This window comes from Rhizophagus irregularis, chromosome 7 (genome assembly GCF_026210795.1).
Source record: "Rhizophagus irregularis chromosome 7, complete sequence".
Taxonomy (NCBI): Eukaryota; Fungi; Glomeromycota; class Glomeromycetes; order Glomerales; family Glomeraceae; genus Rhizophagus; species Rhizophagus irregularis.
The window spans coordinates 727812-750285 of record NC_089435.1 but is presented as its reverse complement, the minus strand read 5'-3'; the positions used below and the strand labels follow the sequence as shown (position 1 = coordinate 750285).

At 24.9% G+C, this 22474-nt stretch overlaps 5 protein-coding genes across 5 annotated transcripts; 1 reads left to right on the top strand and 4 right to left on the bottom strand.

Annotated features, from left to right (window-relative positions):
• Positions 1-9338: 9338 nt before the first annotated feature.
• On the top strand, positions 9339-10053 carry OCT59_026991 (uncharacterized protein; the record flags this gene model as incomplete). Its single annotated transcript, XM_066136638.1, has 3 exons — positions 9339-9478; positions 9638-9725; positions 9958-10053. 3 exons carry the CDS (start codon positions 9339-9341, stop codon positions 10051-10053), a joined length of 324 nt encoding a protein of 107 aa, XP_065993107.1.
• Positions 10054-12934: 2881 nt separating this feature from the next.
• OCT59_026990 (uncharacterized protein) lies at positions 12935-13840 on the bottom strand (the record flags this gene model as incomplete). Its single annotated transcript, XM_066136637.1, has 6 exons — positions 12935-13020; positions 13106-13142; positions 13365-13390; positions 13476-13520; positions 13735-13760; positions 13830-13840. The coding sequence occupies 6 exons, from the start codon at positions 13838-13840 to the stop codon at positions 12935-12937; spliced, it is 231 nt and encodes a 76-aa protein (XP_065993106.1).
• Positions 13841-15174: 1334 nt separating this feature from the next.
• OCT59_026989 (uncharacterized protein) lies at positions 15175-16053 on the bottom strand (the record flags this gene model as incomplete). The annotated part of the gene is made up of 5 exons (XM_066136636.1): positions 15175-15372; positions 15453-15590; positions 15657-15813; positions 15895-15973; positions 16044-16053. 5 exons carry the CDS (start codon positions 16051-16053, stop codon positions 15175-15177), a joined length of 582 nt encoding a protein of 193 aa, XP_065993105.1.
• Positions 16054-19853: 3800 nt separating this feature from the next.
• On the bottom strand, positions 19854-20498 carry OCT59_026988 (uncharacterized protein; the record flags this gene model as incomplete). The annotated part of the gene is made up of 1 exon (XM_066136635.1): positions 19854-20498. One exon carries the CDS (start codon positions 20496-20498, stop codon positions 19854-19856), a length of 645 nt encoding a protein of 214 aa, XP_065993104.1.
• Positions 20499-20564: 66 nt separating this feature from the next.
• Positions 20565-21289, bottom strand: OCT59_026987 (uncharacterized protein; the record flags this gene model as incomplete). The annotated part of the gene is made up of 2 exons (XM_025332061.2): positions 20565-21185; positions 21269-21289. The coding sequence occupies 2 exons, from the start codon at positions 21287-21289 to the stop codon at positions 20565-20567; spliced, it is 642 nt and encodes a 213-aa protein (XP_025177800.2).
• Between the last annotated feature and the right edge of the window lie 1185 nt (positions 21290-22474).

Below are 22474 nucleotides of genomic sequence, written 5' to 3'. Positions count from 1 at the left end.
ATCAATAACAGCAGATAATGGAGCTAATATAGTAGCTGCCATTCGAGATTTAGAACCAATTAAAAGACTCTCCTGTGCTGCCCATACCTTACAATTGGCAATTAATAAAGGTTTAAAGGTTGTAGAAGATTTGGTATCACGTGTAAAACAATTAATCAATTTTTTTTCCACTCAAAAACAAATTGAAAGACTGATTAACGTTCAAAAAGACATTGGTTATGAAGAAACATACCATTTAATACAAGATATATCTACTAGGTAAATTTTTTACATTTAATTAATTACTATTCAATTAAATTTTAATATTTTATTATTATAATTTTAATTAAAATTTGATGTAATTTTATTTGATTATTTAAGGTGGAACTTTTCTTATTTAGCATGGGATAGGCTTATTTTTCTTCAATATGCAGTACTTCAACTAAATATAAATTTGTCATGTTCTCTCAAACCTGAAGAAAAAGCTGATGGTAATAGATTAAAAAAACTTGTGTTAAAGGATAATGAATGGGAATTATTGGATGAATTATGTAATATATTAGCACCATTTGAAAAAGCTACACGAGATTTTTCTGGAAGTACCTATATAACATTAAGTCAAATGTTCCCCATCATTACAAATCTTACAAATTCCTTAAAACCAGTTGATAATTTACATGAGGAATATGAAGAACCTGATGATAATACCATTATATCTGATACAGAAGAGAATTTAACTAACCAGTCAACTGGAATAGATTATAATAATATTTCAGAAGTTTTAAAAAATGTAAAAAAAAATATATATATAGGCTTAAAACACTACTGGTCAATGCCAGATGAGTTTGGCATTATGGCAGCACTTTTAGACCCATGATATAAAGATCTTAATTTTATATCTGATGAAAATATAAAAGTAAAAATTCATTCAAGTTTACAGATACAATATGATCAGTTGAAAAGAGAAATGCAACAACAAATTAGTACTCCACCATCACCCACAATTACACCAATTTCAACAATTTCAGCTGATACTAGTAGAAGTTCAACTCCCAGTACAAGATCTTTACATGAGTATAGAGAGATGCGTGAAAAATCAATAAGAAAAGTATTTCAAACAACAGAAAAATCTACTGCATCATCAACAATAGCTGATGAAATTACTACTTATTTTCTCTTGCCAGTTGCTAGAGAAAATAAAAATCCATTAAATTGGTGGAAGACTAAAAAAGAAATTTTTCCAATTCTTTCTATTATTGCACAAAAATACTTAGGAATTCCTGCTACTTCTGTAGCTTCTGAGCGACTTTTTTCTGATGCAGGGAATCACATTACGGCAAAAAGAAGTTTATTGGATCCTGGTTTAGTAGGAAAAATGGTATTTTTAAAACGCAACATGCAAACTATGGATCATATTAATGTATTTCCACCAGATTTAGAAGTGGAAAATAATGATTTTGTGGAGGATGAGGATGTATTAGAATAATTGATATTAAATTTATTTTTGTTAGTGTCTTATTTTTATTATGTAAATGTTTTTAAATAAAGTGAATTTTACTTTTATTAAATAAAATGATAAATCTTTTAGTAAGTTATATTTTTTTACTCTTTTATTGAATAATTCTATTCTAACAGTATAAGATTTATTGTATTATATAAAATAAATTCTAAATCATGATAAAATAATTTTATTAGACAAATAAATCTTTTTTTATTAATAAATCAATGATACAAATAGAATATTTTACAAATGAAATGAAAATTAAAAGGATAAAATTAAAATCAAAAAAAAAATTTTTTTTATCCGGATTCCGGGTCAACCCGGATAATTTTTAACCAGTTTCTTATCCGGGTAAAAACCACAATTATCCGGATATCCGAAAAAAAAAATTATCCGGATATATCCGGTTGAATCCAGTTACGGATCCAAACACTAATGCCAAGCTTCCCCATGAAAATAACCTCTTGTTATATAGTATATACACTTATACTTTATTATACTTTATACTACGCCATCATATATATATATGTCACATGTTACATATCTTTTCTAATAACTCGACTTAGCCGAGTTCCCGAGTACCCGACAATCCTGATAATCAAAATTTTGTAATTCTTTCTGGATCGGCAATATAATTTATTTTTTATTTGAAACAAATATGGCTTGTGTGATTTTTAGCTAGATTAAGTAAAGTACCTTTTTTCATCCAGAAGTTTTCTTATTTTCAAAGTTATTTCTAAGGATAATACTCTTGTATATGACATCAGGATTATAATTTCTATTTAAAGGATCATTTTCGATTTTATTATCGATGGTGACCAAATAAAAAATCCAACGCTTTTTCTCTATTAATATACAATCAATACCAAGTTGATAAAAAAAAAACCTAATAAACTTATAAACCAGAAATTACTTTCATTATGATTTTCCATCATTTTAAGAATTTTTTCAGGATCTTTGTTTTTATTATTCTTAAGGTTAAGTTTTATTCACTTATCTAAAAAATATTCATAATTTATACTAAAATCATTTGTTTCAATAATTTTTTTTTTATAAAATCTTCTAAAAAAATTCTTAATATCCATAATATTATTTGACATTAAATTTCTATTTTTTTTAAAAGGAGAAAAAAAATTCATAGTTCGTTCAGCTCATTAAATAAATAAAGTTATACCAAAGTTGTACAACATTTTTATATTACCACATGTAAGGTTGCTTGTCTAAACCTCTTCAAAATCCTACGATTAGTTTCGTCAAAATTTTACTATAGATTTATTATAGTTTCGGCAGAGTTTAGGCAGTTTCGGCATTTATAATAAGTTTCAGCAGTTTCACCATTCTCCAAAGTTTCGCCAGTTTTTTAATATAACTTTAATATAGTTTCGGCAGAATTTCGCTTTTCGGCGAAATGCCATCTTGCCTAAACCCCTAGGTTTCGGCAAGCAACCTTAACCACATGTTCACATGTCGTTCTTATATATTTTAAGTAAAGGATTATTTTACAAACCGGAATTAACGATCTAAGAAATCAAAAAAAAAAAGATTTGCTTAATGATGATTATCGGTTATGCTATTAAAATCCGTATACTCCTAATGTTTGTTAAAAGAGGAAAAAGATGTTAAAAGAACTGATTATAATATAGTATTGAAGAGAAATTGATATTAAATTTTAAACTCTAAACCATTCAAAGATTGTTGATCAAAGACTATTGATTTTTCAGCAGTGACATTCAGTAAAAATAAAGTACATCGAAAGTTCTTAGTGATTGTTTTTATTAGGTTGCAATGTAGTACTAAAGATATTCTCCATTATGTCTTAGTGCTTTGGTGAACCTGTTATCTTGAAATTCATGAGTTTTGATCCTGAATACAAGGAATCAAAAAACGCTTTTATTCTTTATTATGATGTAAATAGAAATTTATTGGTAATTTTTTTTATAGCAATAATAGCATATAGAAATATCCACTTATCACCATTTTTCCTATTAATCCTGTGATTTAATATTGAATATTGATGACTTTGTCAATGCTCTGGTATTAGTCTGTAATTATCAAGTTTTCTCCCAGTTATCTTCTATTCCTATTTTCTTAAACTATACCATAATTATGGAAATGACTAATTGCGTACACATTTACAATAATTGGTCAAGTAAGTAATATATGCAAATTTTTTTAACCTATTGATATTAATAAAAAAATTATTAGAATATTCCTTGAAGTTTATTTATGTTACCGATAAAAGATCCAAAGTTACGGTTGGCGCAAAATTCACATCCTATCATATTGTTCGATTTTGGAATTCTTTATTATTCGAAGTTTTGTAGAAAATTTAGATGTATAATTGAAACGATCGAATATGAACAATATTGAGTGTTTCGTATACCTATTTTTCATGAGTATTAAGTATTAACCTTCAATTGAAGAAATGATGAGATCATTTAGATAATGATGTTTGAAATGGTAAAGTAAGTATTATCTTTTCAAAGTATTTTAATCATAAAAATAACAAATAAAAAATTAATTTTTTAAAAAGGACGAAAATGTTCTATTTATTGTTGCAAATTCCAAAATAATTTTGTATAAAATATACAAATGTTCAAATTTAAATATAATAATAATATGCAACAACACATAATAAATAATGTAAATATTTTTTATTTAGATTAATTTTTTATAAGCTTTTTTAACTTAAATGAATTGAACAAACCTATTTTGTAGTTAAAAATTGTCTACCATAAAAATAATGGCCACTTCTTACAATAATTGAGAAATTATGATGTGCAGTATATGATAATAGATTTATTTCTGCAAAATCAACCAACAAACCATAAATAAACCAATCTATTTTCGTAACTCAAAATATAAATTATTAAATAAACACAAATCCGCAGTAGTTAATGTCACTAGTAATACAAAGTAACATCCGAAAAATTCCGAAATCGGCACTGCTGTTAAGTAGTACCAGACCTATTTCGGAATTGTAATGTTTCCGGTTATAGAAATTGATCATCATAGAATAATATAAAAGAGTTCGTACCTCAAACTTAAATTTTTACTGAATTTCCTGCATTTCTTGCTTATTCTTATTAATTACATTTATAAATTAAAAGCAATGTCTTCAAAATTCTTGGCAGAATTATCTAACGATTATGAAAAACTTTTTGAGACAGAAATTGGATATGACGTTATTATTTACGCTGGCGAAGAGCAATATGTTAAGGAAATTCATGCTCATTCAAATATTTTATCTATTAGGTCTCAATACTTTCGCTCCGCATTTTCTAATGAATGGGCTGAGAAAAAAGATGGAAAATTTATTTTCAAAAAACCTAACATTTCTCCACAATTATTTAATATCATTCTTAGGTATTTATGATATATATAATAAATTTTAACATTGTGTAATAAAAGAAAAGACTAATTAATATTATATCATTGTATATTAGGTTTATTTATTGTGGAAATATTGAATTAAAGAATTTACAAGGTCCTGATGTATTGAAATTGTTAATTGCAGTTGATGAGCTTAATATTCATCCTTTGATTTCTCATATTCAAGAATTTTTGATTGAACATCAAACTGAATTTTTATACCAAAATCCAACTGGAATTCTTGAAACTGTTTATCAACATGAAACATTTACAGATTTATGGAATTTTTGTCTTGAAAAAATTTGTGAAGAACCTAAAGTTTTATTTGATTCTGATAAATTTATTGATTTAAAAGCTCCTTTATTAGAATTATTATTAAAAAAAGATGATTTAAATATGGATGAAATTGAAATTTGGGAAAATTTGTTAAAATGGTGTTTTTCTAAACAAAATGTGAAGAATGAACCATCAAAATGGAATAAAGAAGATATCACAAAGATTGAAAGGGCATTGTACAGATTTATTCCTTTAATTCGATTTTATGATATTGAACCTACAGACTTCTTTTATAAAGTTTATTGTTATAAAGATATCTTACCACAAGATTTAATTCATAAACTTTTAGAATTTTATATAGTTCCTAATATGAAACCTAAAAATAATTTGACACCTTCAAGAAAACCTGGCATTAAATCAACCTTGATTGAATCAAACCATGTTCCCATTTTTGCTTCATGGATTGATAAAAAAGATTCTTCACATTATAATAGAAAAAATATTCCTTATGATCTTAAATTATTATATCGTTCAAGTCAAGATGGAAATGATACTAATTCTTTTCATAGAAATTGTGACAATAAAGGAGCTACTATTTGGATTGCAAAAATTAAAAATTCTACACAATTAATTGGTGGGCATAACCCGCTTAATTGGGATCAAAGTCAGTCTTGGAAAACTACAGCAGATAGTTTTTTATTTAATTTTACAAATGGAAAAAATGTTTCTACTGCAAAAATGAGTTATGTTAATAATCAGAATTATGCTGTTTATTGTGCCAATAGTTATGGACCAACTATGGGTGATTTATACTGTTGTAATAACAATTGGTTTTATGATAATAATAGAGAACGTTATCCTAAAATAGGAATTCCAGCAAATTTTGAAGTAGAAGATTATGAAGTATTTCAAGTAATTAAAAAATGAAAATAAAAAGTTAAATTTATAGATAATTGTTTCATCTTCCATTACCATTTTTTGTTCATTAAAACAAGATTGTTTTTCAATTTGATATTATGAAAATAATTGAGTTCATATACTGTACTCAATCAAATTAAGCTTTGAATAAGTTATAGAATAACTAATCTCAGAAAAAATTATTAGATATTAAAATAATTCATCACATTCAATTTATTGTTATAATCCTTTAATGGTTTTCAGTTTTTATTATTTTTACGATTTTCTTGACTAAATTTATTGTTATTTTTGTTATTTTCTAAGTGGTTGAAATGATTGAATTTTATACGAATAAAATCAAGGAAACTTTCCTGATAATTCAAAATTAACAAACAACTACTAAATTAAATCCTATATGGACTTATCTAAAATAACGCAACCATTTGCATAATAAGGAAAAAATTACCTACCTACTAATTATTAATCAAAATTTTGTGATCCACTTTGTCCGTAACTTTTTTTTAGAATCCTTATATATTGATTTCCGGGGTTATCTTTATTTAAAATAAATTGCAAATAAAGTTTATAATTCAGAAATTTTGAATTGGTAATGAAGAAAATTTAAATTATGGTAATTACTAATAATCAATTCATTCGTTAATTTTGTTAAGCAACTATGTTCTTTAAGAACTTTAAGAGAGTGAATACTCATAAATTAAATTTACAGTCTGGTGAATTAATTAATAATTATACAATTAAGATATTCTACATGCTTAGAGAAACTAATAAATCTAAAATTGTGATACTTCATCATGAAAATTACGTGGAAATTTAAATGTTCAAATTTAAATATAATAATATATATAACAATACATAATAAATAAATCAAACTGATTAACTGCTTTGTAGTTAAAAATTATCTATCATCAAAATAAAGATCACATCTTATAATAATATATTCAGTTGATAATTATGAAAGTGCAGTATATGAATGACCAGTAGATTTATTCCTGTAAAGTCAATCAAACAATCCACAAATACTAAATCTATTTTCGTAACTCATAATACTTATAAAATTAAACTTTTGAAATTTTATTAAATCTTGGGTGTATTTCTTTTCCAATTTGCTTTAGTAAAATAACATTTATTTATTAAAGTATATTTCAAACTAATTTCAATTTTATATGTTATTTCAATTATTATTTTTAATTTTTACGTAATTATTTTATTATTATTTTCGTGTACACGTCTTTTTTATATTACATTTTATTTTCGTTAATTTTTCAAATAAAAAATTAATTTAATTAAAATTTTCGAGTATCGCATTAGTATCATGGAATATAATTAAATACAGTCAACTCTCTTTATAGTCACACATTTGGGACAGTCCATATTTGGTGATTATAAAGAGATGTGACTATATAAAAAATTTCTTATATTTGTATATCATAATTCCGGCCAAAAATTAACATAATTTTAGCCAGAATTATACTTAAAACTTTATTGTATCGTAACTTCGCCAATATTAATCGTAGAGAGATGATCTTACCGCCATTCGATTCGTCTTGATGAGACGGTTCTAATGGTATAAAATACATAGAAATCCAATCACTAGATTAATTTCCGAAATTAAAAAAATATTAATAGTTTTTGTGTAATAACTCTGCCAATATTGATCCTAGAGAGACGATCATACTACCATTCGATTCGTCTTGATGAGACGAATCTAATGGTATAAGATACATCGAAATCCAATCACTAGATCAATTTCCGAAATTAAAAAATATTAAATGGTTTTTAAGTAATAACTCCGCCAATATTGATCACAGAGAGATGAGCTTACCACCATTCGATTCGTCTCGATGAGGCGATTCCAACGAGCTATATATCGTCTTTTTACAATCACTAGGTACCGAGAAATCTAGCAAAATGTTAAATGGCGCAGTAAACGTAAATCAAGAAATATTATAATGCCGATGTTTAACATTTTGTTGAATAACTCGTCAGCCAGTGGTTGGAAAAGGATAAAACTACCACCATTCGATTCGTCTCAGTGAGACGATTCTAACTAGCTATGATACATCTTTGTACGATTATTAGATGCCAAGTTATTTAATATATTCTTTATATAACTGTGATTATAAACGGTTCTTTTTAATATAAGATTTTTGAGGATAGGTGTGATAGTGACTATAGATAGATTGTGACTATATAGGATAGATTTTAATAATAAAGTGTTTTGAACATTCAACTGGTGTGACTATATAGTAGAATGTGACTATAACGGGAGTGACTATAGAGGGAGTTGACTGTATTTTATTTATATAATAAAAAATTTACTACAACTTAGAAGATGGAGATAGAATACTAGAAAAAAATTCAGTTGGTGTTAATTAATTATTAATAATTTACAAAAAAAATAAAATAACTAATAATACAAAAATAAAAAAAACCAAAAGATTTATTTTTCGATTTGAACTAAAAAATAAAAAGCTTGATTAAAAAAAATTTATTTTTTGGTTTGAGCCAAAGAAAATAAAAAAAAATTGATTTTGGCTTTTTCAGTTTGAAAAAAGGAACCAAAAAATATAAAAAAAAAAGTGCGATGACTGTGATCTGCTGCGGTCGATTGCATCACTGATTGTATCATCCCAAGAAGAACCAAAAATGAATATGATTAAAAAAGGCAAGTATCCGTTAACAATTTATATAGATCAATACAAATTAAATATAGTGGATTTTTTTTAGTTATTTAATTTTAAATTTGAATTTTTCTTTTTCGCAAAATTTAGATCTTTTTTTTTTTGAAAATTAAATATACATATGTAAGTCATCATATTATTATTTAAAGTGCTATTTTAATAATTTTTTAGAATTCTTTTTATTTCATTTATTTTTATTTATTTAGAGATGCGATCAGAAAAGTGACAACCGTATTTAGAAATCAAACAAGCATCAAAAGATTATACGGAAACATATTTAGTAGAGTTTACAATTATTAACAACCAATTCCATCATCTCATCACTTTTATCAGCATCAGAATAGTTTTAAATGTGAAACACCTTATAAAAAAAATTCAATATTATGATGTAATGAATGTGAAACAAAATTATTTAAAGAAAATTTTGGTTATTGGACAAGTGAAATAGATTTATTAGATGGATTTATTAAAAAACCCAATTAACAAATCCTGTTAAAGAAAATTATTTAAAATTAATTCCCTTGATAAATTTGTATATAATATTATTAGAAGAAAGTGGTTATAGTAAAGTTTATCTCGCTTCTTGGAATAATGGACTTTATTTTGGCACGATGAAAGGTTGGATAAATGAAGTAGAAAAACATAATGATGATTTTATTTGGAAGTTAATTTATGAAGAAGCTCCTAATAATGTTAGAGAATTTGGTTTACAATTTTTATCTTTATATGATAATAAAAAAAAAATCGGATGGTTCATTTAAAATTGTTATTAAATTAAAAAATAAGAGAGAATCACTAGACTTGATGTGAAGTTGATTGAATTTTTTTGTTATTTTAATTTGCTATATGTTTTTATAATAAATATTATTCTATTTAATCTTTGAATAGATCATATTTCATTTTCGTTTAGCGATAAAAGTACAACAGGATCTCAATATGTAGTTCTTAAACAATTAAAAAATTCAAAGAATATTAATGGAGCTGATTTTATACTTCAGGTATGAAACGATTTTATCATAAAGATTAGATCAATTTTTTCTTTTTTTATTCCTTCCTCGCCCCCTTTCTGATATAGCTTCATTCATATTACACTGTAATGAGTTCAGAAAAAAGTCCAAAATTATACAGGATCCTGAAACCAACGATTACATTTTGGTTATGTAATATGCAAGCGAAGGAGATTTGTGACAATATCTTCAAGATAATTTTATTGAAATTGATTGGTATCAGAAAATTTTCATATTATTAGAAATAGCGAAAGGACTGAAAGCTATACATGATCATGGATACGTTGCATCGACTTGGGGTGGTCAGTCAACTAAGTAAATCAAACAAAAATGTCGATCCTTGATTATGTAATAATTGATCATTATCGTAAATTGTTAAATTTGAGTCTTTCAAAAATTGATGAGAAGTTATAAAAAATAGCCATATGCTTTTTGTTGAAAATATCTTTCCTTTTTTATTCTTTCGCGATGATAATATAGGAATTAACTTCAGGTCAACAATCTTTTGTTCATTTTTCTCATGATGAAAATTTAATAAAAGAAATTATTAATGGTTTACGTCCTGAAATTATTAAAGGAACTCCAAAATCTTATTTAGATTTAATGATAAAATGTTGGGATAATTCACCTTTAAATAGACCAAATATTAATGAAATCATTGATATTATTAAAAATTGGAAAATTCAATGGAATTTAAATCCTGAAATAATTGAAGTAGCTGAAATTGAAAGAAAAAAATTGGTTAAAAGTAATGATTGGATTCTTTTTAATAATTAGGCTACACAAATTCAATTTTTCGGTTCACGTAACATTGAAATTTAAAATTGACCCGGGACCCAGGGTTTATTGTTTATTAGTAAAAAAAGTTTATATATAATATCGTGACATTTGATTGGTTGACTTTTAAAAGGGAGGAATTTATTTTCGCTCTAGAAGTTCTCAGCCGCGTGATAAACTTACCCGCCAATAAAATTACGTCCTGATTACGTGATAAATTTTTTATATATAAACTTTTTTTTATTGAAATTTGAAAAAGTGACCCGGCCGGGTGAAGTGAGCCGAAAATTCAAATTTGCGTGGCCTTATAAAAAATCCTAAAGCTTTTTATATTAGTAGAGATTTTTATTTATTTATAGTAAAGATAATACAGTAATATATATTTTATAATTTGTTAAATATAATTTATTGTATCAATAAAATAATTTATACAATTACATTTTGTTCGATAATGTTGTTAAAAATAAAATATCAGCGGTTATATTTAACTAATAAAATTTGTTATATCCAGTTAAAGAATATGACTAAATGTTTTATGTAATATTTTATCTCTTTCTATAAAGTTGAATTACTAATATTTTATGAAATATCATCATTCAAATTTCTTTGTGTATTTTCCCAGGTGTAGATAATAAATTTCCAACGGTTAGTAACATTCAATAAAAAATTCTTGAAATGAAAGATTTTCTTTTTATAGATAACTAGGGTAATTTGGTATTGTTAGTGAGTTATAATATAATTATTGCATTATTCAGTAATTATTTATATATATTTTAAGTAATATAATAGGGTTTATATTAAAAAGTTGATTTGTATTTTGTATATTTATCAAATAATAAATTTTATGGTTTATTTTGAGTTTATTAGTTTTATTAAAGAAATATTATATTTAATGATCAAAATGAATTAATCCTGTAACATGTTAAATGGTAATAATATAAAGATAAATATAAATATAATAGTTTGTATTGATTTTAATAAAATATTAGATATGATGATAATATACGTCAAGGTTGCATGGGATGATCTCCCTCCTGAATATTATCGAAAATTAATTGATAGTATGCCTCAGAGGGTCAATGCTGTTATTTTCGCGAATGGATATAGAATTAATTATTAAATTATTGTAAAATTCAATAAAGGAAGGCGTAATGAACATGTTAAATTTTTATTTTCATTTTATAAAACATATAAAAATTTTTTAATTTTGAAAAGTGGCCGGATCATTTAGGCCACCATCTGTATGTAACATGATCTGTCCATGTTATTTGATTGGCGGTCGGGTCATATTATACACAATTCTTTATTGCTAATATAATTTTCCGGTTAATGAAATTTTAATCACTTTTTTTACAAAAAAACTTAGTTTGTATTAATAATAATTTTTCTATTCCCATCCTCTTGGAATGAATGATGCAGCTATCCAGTTATTTTCAGTTTTTGTAATTACAAATTTTTTTTAAATGAATATTATTCCTTTTTCAGTCAAAGCCAATTTTTTTTCCATCATTGTAATTCTTTTATTTATTTAGTGTTTTTAATAATTTTTTTATCACTATAAAAATTTGTTTTTAAATTTTCTATTAATAAAATAGTGGCAAAAAAAAAAATAATAAAAATTGATATGAAAATATAGAAACATAATATGGACGAAATTATATTTATTTTGTAAAAGATATTTTGCGATGTGATTTTAACATGATTTATATAAAGAAAAAAACTCCATTAATCCATTTATATTTTGAAACAATAAAATGATATATCTTTTTTTTATACTGTATATTCATACTGTATGCTTATAAAAAAATAAAATCTCCATATTTTTTAATATTCCACATTTTAAAGTACTTAATTAAATTCATATATTTATTATTAAATTCAAATAATAGAATAGCATCTGTTTTTTAATACTAATATATTTCATTAATTTATAATGTTTCATACATTGCATTTATTTATTAAGTTTCATTTATTCACATTTATTGTTAACCTTTTGTATACATGCAATTTACTTTATATATACTGCCTATTATCAGAATAAGTATGTTAATTATGTAATCATTTATGAACTTAATAAATAAACGCGTTAAAAAAAGAATCAGAATAAGTAAAAATTGGCAAAAAATCGGATAGCCAATTTTTGGCTACATCTGTCCAATTTGTGACTTTTACAGCCGATTTCATAGATCGTTAGTGTATTACCAATATAAAAATGTAGATTCCATAATCCATATACAATTTTTTTGTATGGTAAAAAATAAAGAAAAATTTATATTGTAATATTAAATTTAATTTTAAATAATAATGCTTTATTAAGTAATATTAAATAAAATTTAAATTTTAAAAATACATTAAAGAATGTAAATTTATTTGCAATTCAGTATAGTATGATCATAAAAAATATAAATTACTCTACTGCATTTTCATGAAAATTGGATTTTGACTGCTAAACAACTTTTAATTAATAAAAGAAGTCGATTTCCTTTGACCAAAATGTTCAAAATACGTTCTGAAGTGACAAAACAGAAAAAATAAAATTCATGAATGAGTACCGTTGTGAAAAACGTGAATAACCCTTCAAGTATTAACTGTACCTTCATGAAAATTAATATCCAAGCAGATTATGACCCACTGAAAAACTTTCAATTAATATAAGAAGTCAATTTACTTTGACTAAAATGCTCAAAATATGCTCTGAAGTGACAAAACGGAAAAAATAAAATTCGTGAATGAGTATCGTTGTGAACAACGTGAATAACCCTTCAAGTATTAACTGTACCTTCATAAAAACTAATATTCAAACAGATTATAACTCGTTGAACAACTTTCAATTAATATAAGAAGTTGATTTACTTTGACTAAAGTGCCTAAAATACGCTCTGAAGTGACAAAACAGAAAAAATAAAATTCGTGAATGAGTACCGTTGTGAAAAACGTGAATAACCCTTCAAGTATTAACTGTACCTTCATGAAAATTAATATCCAGGCAGCTTATGACACGCTGAACAACTTTCAATTAATATAAGAAGTCGATTTACTTTGACTAAAGTGCTCAAAATACGCTCTGAAGTGACAAAACGGAAAAAATAAAATTCGTGAATGAGTACCGTTGTGAAAAACGTGAATAACTCTTCAAGTATTAACTGTACCTTCATGAAAATTAATATCCAAGCAGATTTTGACCCGCCAAAAAACTTTCAATTAATATAAGAAGTCGATTTACTTTGACTAAACTGCCCAAAATACGCTCTGAAGGTAAAAAAAATTTGTAACTTAGTACTATCATGTAAAAATGTAAATAACTCCAAAAATATTAACTGTGCTTTCATGTAGATTAATATCTTAACAGCTTCAAACTTGCTGAACTACTTTTAATTAAAGAGCAAGATTTACTTTGGCCAAAATGCTCAAACCATAATTTGAAATATGTGTAAACAAACTATAATATTTGTTTATATTTAAATTCTAAGTTATTTAATTTAAATATGTTTGTGTTTATATTTAAGGAAAAAAAATAAAATTTTACTTCTATTTTATTAGGTTTTTGTAAATGAAAAGACAAAAAAATAATCAGCTGAAAAAATAAAAAAATTCTTTGTTAATAACCGTAATACATGATCACATGTTGCAATATTAAAATCGGAAATCCTATATTTAAATTGGTAATATGTATTACATATATGACCGATAGGCCAAATTATATCTCCTGCTATTACAATTGTAAAATAATATTAAAATTATGAATAAATTAAAAGTTTTTCTAATTTGAAAAATGCAAATCTTTCTGAATTACTCAAATTTTCAAATCTGTTTATTATAGTATAATCAATAGTTAATTTTCACTGCAAAATCTCCTAGGAATGGATAAATAAATACATATAAAATTTACTACCCAGTAAGGTTTTTTTGGATGGTTCTAACCTCTACTTATTATTTATTTTATTTATTTTATTTTTTTTATAGAGAGAAATTGTCATAATACATGTATTATTTTAAAATTAACATTTTAAAAATCAAATTGAAAAACTATAATTTATTAATTAACAATAAAATGTTTTTTGTTAAAATTATTTAAAAATTTTTTAAATTATAGCGAAAATGCTACAACAGTAAATAATATTATAATAGCGAAATTGATCAGCAAACAAATGAAAACATGCAAATATTGAATGATGTCTCAATTTAACAGGTATTTTCAGTGGCACAGGAAGAGTTTTTGCAAAAAGTTGGCATTAGAAGTTTTTTTCATTGTCATTGTCATTGACATTGACATTGACATTGACATTGACATTGACATTGACATTGACATTGTCACTGACATTGATATTGTCATTGTCATTTACAATAAAGTTATATAAGATTAATTTGAGAGTTTTTTACCAAAAAGGAAATTTTTTTATAAAAAGAGAAATGATTTTCAATTTCGAGGCAATTCAGCAGGTGTTTTAATAACAAATTGAGAAATGATTTCCATAGAAAATCTCGTGACAAAATTTATAATAAATTTAAAAATAAATGATCAACAAATGATCAACAAAATTGTTACTAGTTTTATAAAAAACGCCCAATAATATCTTTTTATTGTTTTAAAATGGTTCAAATTTTTAAAAATTTTCAAAGTATATTGAATAAAACAAAATGATAATAATAAGAAAGTAAATAATTATAAGTTACTAAGAATATCATTTAAATCAAGTAAATTTTCCATTTCTTTTCTTGAAAAATACTTGTCTTTGAAAGTTTCCGGAACATTTGAGAAAAATTGGTGATAATCTGGTAACAAATAACCCATCAAACTCATGTTAGGAATGGGAGTTATTTTTCTAGTATAAGCACCTCTAGTTCGAACATAATCTATTTGCTATGTACTGTATATTAAAGAATAATATTATATTTTTGTTCTGAGAGGAAATTAATCTGAATAAGTAAATAGGAACATACCATTTCAATAGAATTTATTTCAATTGAAATTTGAGATTTAAATGAGTTACATCTAAAATCCAGATATTCTATCCAACCTAATCCCTCAAGTGTTGACACATCTTCATGTTTTAATATATGCTCACTTTGATTATATTTCTATAATTGAGTTAATATTAATTTAAAATTAAATATAATGATAGAGATTTTAAATAATTAACTTACATTATTATTATATATACATTTTATAAAGCAATCTTTAGATAATATTTTTTTAACATTTATTTTACAAATAAGATAATCATTAGAATGTTTACTATATAGTATAGGCAAATCTAAATGAAGTTTTTCATTTTTAGAACACAATACAAGCCCTGATGAACTTTGATTTTAAAATTATGGTTAATTTGGTTAATTGGTATATGACAACTTGACTTAAAGTACTATTATAAATAAACTTAACCTGTTTATATCACTTTCTTGGAATTGACAAAGTTCTCTATTTAAATTTATAAGATTCGAAATAAAATATACTCCTTTTTCTAATATGTTAAATATATTAAATTATTATAACTTGAATAGAAGATAATAAATAAATTAAATGTTTCTTACCTTTACACATGTATTTACTAAATTCGTTAGTAATTCCAAGTTTGGTAAAATCACATTCGTCAATTTTACAAACTTTATATAAATATGACCAAAAATCTGAATACTTTTGAAATAAATGAATATATGAAAAAGCTTTATAGTAGTAATTCGTGCTGGTTATGCAAATGAATGTGTGGTGGGAATAAATATATGTCGATTTCCAATTTTTGAGTTTGATCAATAACATATATGATTCAATATTAATGATCTGTATATCTTTAAACTATAATTAAGGTATTGTTTCATCTTTCAAGTGAATAAAAGAAATAGGGAATCGATCTACCGTGACGGTAATGAGATCAAGGCTAATCCGCGAAATAACTGGTTTATATCCATAGAAGAATCATACACTACATGTTTTTCTATGAGACTTAGGAATGTGATATAAAAGTTATTTAAAAATCCATCCACGCTTGCTGAAAAAATATGCTAATATTACTAACATCAAAATCTGCATTTTTATAGGATCTTGAGTAATTTGCTTCAAAGAAATTTGATTTGAAAAATTCAATGACCATATAATAAATTAAATTAAAGTATTTAATTAAGCTTCAACATTACTTTTGTTGCAAAATATATATATCATAAGTTATAATAATAAATATATTTTATATTTTAACTATTGAATATTTGTCAGATTATTTTATAGTGTTTAAAAGAATCAAAGTTTATCTTTGGGATTTTTGTTGATAAATATGATAAATACTAGTAAAATTAAAATCATAATGATGTCACATTTAGCCTTTCTGATTGGGTACTCGGGTACTCTTTATAAAATATTTACCTGAGTTAAACTCAATAACTATTACATGGTATCAAATACTAAAAGTAACCATGCTGTTTTATCATCATAGAATTTCACAACAATCTATGCTTGAGCTGGGACTGGGTGTTTGGAAATTAAGAATGCAACTATTGTTGTATTTTGCGACAATACTATAATTTTATTGAATTTAACAAAAATGAAAATACAAAAAAAATTTTATTTGAATGTCAACGGTTGTTTGATACCTTTATAATTCTATAAATTTTTTTTTGATATTATAATCGTGCAGTAAAATGTTTTTCATATTAATTAAATTCGATTTTTTGTTTTAAAACCCAATTATTTTTAAGAGTGTGCATGGGAGGTTAAAAGACAGAATATATTGAATTAAGAAAAGCAAATAAAAGTAATGATCATATGTATCAATAAATATGTTGATTGTTGCATTTTCGAATTAAATTATAATAATTAAGACAACAATAATCTTACCTTCGATGTCAACCTCAAAACCACCACTTTTGACATTTATTTATTTTAGAGTGATACATGATGTTGTACCTTCGTTCTGTCATCATGTTAAAATAAAAAAAAATAAAAATTATTTGCGCAAAAAAATACTACTCTGGACTACAATGAATCAGAGAAATAAATTAACAAGCAGGGAGACACTATACCAAACCCAATGGAAAACTGAAGACAAACTAATTAGTAAGTAAGAAAATCACCTCCAAGAATTGAACTTGGACACAGAAATTGTGGAACCAACGGTGATGGATAATTGTTGAGTTAATAAGTTATTAAGGAAAGAACTCAACAAAGGAATAAAATAAAGGGTATCACATGTGAAAAATGAAATCACATGAGATAGATCAAATGATCAAAGAAAGATAAATGTTTACAAGACAAAGGATCTCTCTGACACCAATTAAGGGCGATGCAAACGATCCCCTTGTAAAATTTATCTATCTAAGAATGGTCAAATGATCAAGAAAGGGTAAATTTTTACAAGACAAAGGATCTCTCTGACACCAATTAAGGGCGATGCAAACGATCCCCTTGTAAAAATTATCTATCTAAGAATGGCCAAGTAATCCCAAGTTGACCAAAGGGTAAAGATTATGTCTCCATGCTATATTTGGTAAGCAATGGACCTAGCTACATAATATAAGATAATTTTGAAAAATAGAAAATAATGAAAGAAAAAGATGACTAAACTACTGTGGGATTAAAAGTAGAATAGTATTTACAAAATAGATAAGAAAAAAGAAGAATATAAATTATGCAATTGAGAAAATAAAGAAAATGGAGAAGGATTGATAATAATATAGATAATAAATAAAGGAGAAGTGATAATAATAGAGAGAATAATAAATGTTCAAAAGAATGTAATACATTGGGAAATGAAAGAAGTCGGGTAAGAAGGAAGATTGTAACAGCACAAGAGAGTTTTAATGAAAGAAGAATTAGGATAATTATATATTTGATAATATCAGTAGACATGAGTAAAATAATAAAAAGAATGTAAAAATATATGGCAAATGATGGTAGATATTGGAAGGTTGATTCAGTTGGTTGATAATGGTGGTAGCATTTGTTGAGGGGAATTTCATTGAGAACAGTATTGATAATGTTAGGACACAATTGATAAGACATTTTTGAATTAATTTTAAATTGAAATTTTAATATTGAATTGAAATTTGGATTTGATAATTTGATATAGAAAATTCAGATTTAATGTTTGATTGAAAACTTGTTTGGAAAATATTTGATTGAAAATTGTGTTTGAAAAATATTTGATACAGAAAATTTGGATTTAATATTTGAGAAAATTTGAATTTTCCTTGAGAAAATTTAAGGGTATATATACTTGTAAAAATCTTATGTGACTAATAATAATTTATTATGATTCATAAGAAAAATCAAGATCATGTATGAGTCATATGAGTCACATTTATTACATCAATTAATTTATAAATTACTTAATCTAAAACTAGTAATATGAGCTAACTTAATGACTAATAATGTATAATTGTGGCTTATAATGTATGATCAATATGATTTACTCTTATAGATTATTTATTTACATGTTGTTATCTTAACTGGAATAGATGCCACCAGTTTTGTATAAACAAAAATAAAATATAGGGTAAATTAAAAGGTTTTATTACAAAATATATTTCTGGAATTGTCTGTCAGTAGTCAGTGCTACCTTTCTTGGTGCACCTGTAGTGACCAATTCACAACAAAAATACACAGAGAACAATTAGTAAAATATCAGTCTTTATTAATAAATTATAAGATACTATCTGTCTATCATCATGTGAAGCTACTTTTATCATCTATAGATCGGTGAAATCTAGATCTCTAATTGTGACTCATCAATAACAATCAGCAATAACTATTGCATCGCCTTTACCGTAAAATGTTGATAATCTGGTAATCTGGTCATAATGCCAAATGAGGTTAGTTTTTCAGATTACAGATTCAAAAAACAACACGGGACAATATAGTATTTCGTAATTCATGACAATAGAGACTATGTATTATATTAATGACAGTAAGGCTATGTATGGCATAAATAAAGTCTATCATTGGCTTCATTTCAAATCCAGGTATGGGAACAAATAATATGTCTATATCTTAATAATTCAACATGACATAAACGTTTCTAAATTGTGATTTTGAATGAGTTACCAGCAGTTTCCAACATTATATTCGTTGATCTGTAGAAAAATGTATTTTGCACTGATGTATTTATCACTAAATTTAAATAACATATCCAAATCTCCTTTAGCTTCATAATACTTGCTCAATTCAATATGTATTTTACATCTAATTAAAAGAAATAAGTAATTTCATCTGCTATAACATTTAAAATATTAGAATTTACTGTTTGTTTTTTCTTTAAATATGAATTTTGATTTAAACTTTTTCCTTTTCCCTCTTTTCCTTTTCCAATATTATTAAAATTTTTAAATCTTCATGATATTTCTCTTTGACAAAAGTTAATAAGTTTCGAAATTTTCTAAAACATCTTCTAAATTATTTTCACTTAATTTTTGTGTGTATTGATCAAAATCAATTTCAATCATTGAAAACATTTCACTATCAATATTATATAAATGTAATAATAATTCAGTAGATTTAAACTGAATAAAACTACTTGGTGCTTTATTAAGTGATTCAATTGCTAAATAATAACAAAGACCATATGTTGCTATTCGGGATGATCTTTGGATAAGATTTTGTGCAAGGTCTAATATTCCAAACCACAAAGTATGTGGTAATGCAATAGGTTCATTTCCAGAAAGATCATTTAAAATGCCTCCAGCATTTATCAAAGTCTTGACGACTTTATTTGATACTTCATCAAATTTTGTTTGAGAATCTAAAATAGATTTGTCTGCAGAATTACCCCATTCTCTTTCCAAAAAGCTCCAAATATAATCCATAAGTACCAATTCATTAAATTTTTTACTAATAATCTTTTCAGAACTTTCAGACCAAATGAAAAGATTATTTTGAATTATTAACATAATTCTCCAATCTACATAATAAGATGCTACCGGATATTTAAAACTTAAACTTTGACGTATTTGAGTAAACATTGATAAGATTGAACAATCATTTGGAAGATTGATTCCTGCCATTGTTAGAATTCCTGGTGTAATATTCAATGCAGTTTTAAGTAAGTCTCTAACTCTTCGTATAATTTCTTAAAACCAAGTTTCATCATCACGTAAACTATGAAGAGTATCTCGCAAATGGATTAATAAAAAATCAATATTATAATTACGCTTTTTAATGATTTGTTCATCTTGATTATTACTTTGTTGATTGAATTGATTGAAATTTCGTCTAAAATTATTATCAAGTCCTATTTCGATAACTTGAGTTGTTTTACGATGAATTTCTGCAAATTTTGCTAAAGAATTATAAACTTTGTCTCGAAGTACTTTACTAAGTACTATCGGTGAAAAACATATCCGTTCTAAGACGGTAACCAAAGCTCTTAAATGTAATTCTAATCTAGCAACACTTTCTTTTGAATAATGATTAAAAGGAGTATCAACTAAAGCTTCTAATGAATTTGCTAAAACTTGAGATGAAAATTCATTTTGCAAGTTTTCAAAAAGCATCTTCAGAGCATATAAATACTTTATTTCGGATAGTTCCTTAATAAGTTCTTTTGCCTTTTCATCAGGCGTGATGAATCCATCTTCTCCTAATTTAAGAAGGATACGATTGTTGAACATATTTTCATACAAAATCGTTTTATACGAAAGAGAGTTATTATTTTCTAGGTTACCAGGAGCAGTATTGGTAGAACTTCCATTCTATTATTATATAAAATTAATTCTAATGAAAAATGATTTATAATTGACTAAATTTTTAATGTTTGCTTAAAATAATAATTTACCTGACTTGAACTTCCTTCCATTTTTTTATTACAAAAAGATGTAAGAAAATACTGATTCTATACCGACAGTCGACAGAATTAAGTAAAAACAATACCAATGATTTTCACGGCACAGCCGTGAATTGGAGACTAACGTCCAGTGATGGGAAATAGTGGAAAAGGTATAAATAAACTATAAAAACACGTGAGCACGAAAAATATCATCAGAAAAATTACAGGCATGAATGTATCATCAAAAAAATCACTGATGACCAATTAGTAAACATGAGATAAATTTAAATAAGTCATAATATATCCGGAATGCATATTATATAAAAGACCCATCTAGCAGCGCCAAAACTATCACATACATTCGGCAGATCGGCGGCTGTGAAATTCAATAATATGGTAAGAAACAATACTGGCAATTGAACAAGCAAAATATATTTATATTACTGTAGGAAAATTTCATCTAAAAAATTTCTTAAGTAAATTCAATAAATACTGTATTTAATGTATAAAAATGCGAAATTAATATTAAAATTCTTATACTTAAATTATCATATTGTTAATTTAAATATTGATTTGTAATAATTTATAATTCTGATTTATAAGAAAATTTATTTAATATATCATGTAATAAGAGATTGGAAAAATATATTTATTAATATATTATTAATAATAGAATTATCATGAATCAGTTAAATCAAAATTTTTTTTATGATGAAAATTTTTTTTTTTTTTTTTTTTTTTTTGAGGAAAAGTAGAATAAATACCTTTTATTATTTTATGAAAAGAAGAAATTTTTTAAACATTTATAAATTAATTTATTTTAAACATTTCATTGTAACTTATAATAAACTTGAAATCTGCCATTTCTCTATACTTAATTTACTTGTTTTTACAATAACTTTCAACTTAAAAAATCTTTAAAAGCATGTTAAGCTTCCCTGTGAAAATGACTTCTTGTTATTATTATACTCCTTTAATGGGTAATATTTTTATCATTTTTAACGATTTTCTGGCTTTATTTTCCAATAATTGGAGTTTATGTGAATAAAATCAAGGCAACTTTTAGACAATTCACCAGATAATTCAAGATTAACAAACAACTACCGTAAATTAAATCTTATATAGACTATCTAAATAACCAAACCATCACCAAGAAAATAAATTAAATAAATTAAACCTGCATAATAAAGAAACAATTACCTACCTACTTGTTTT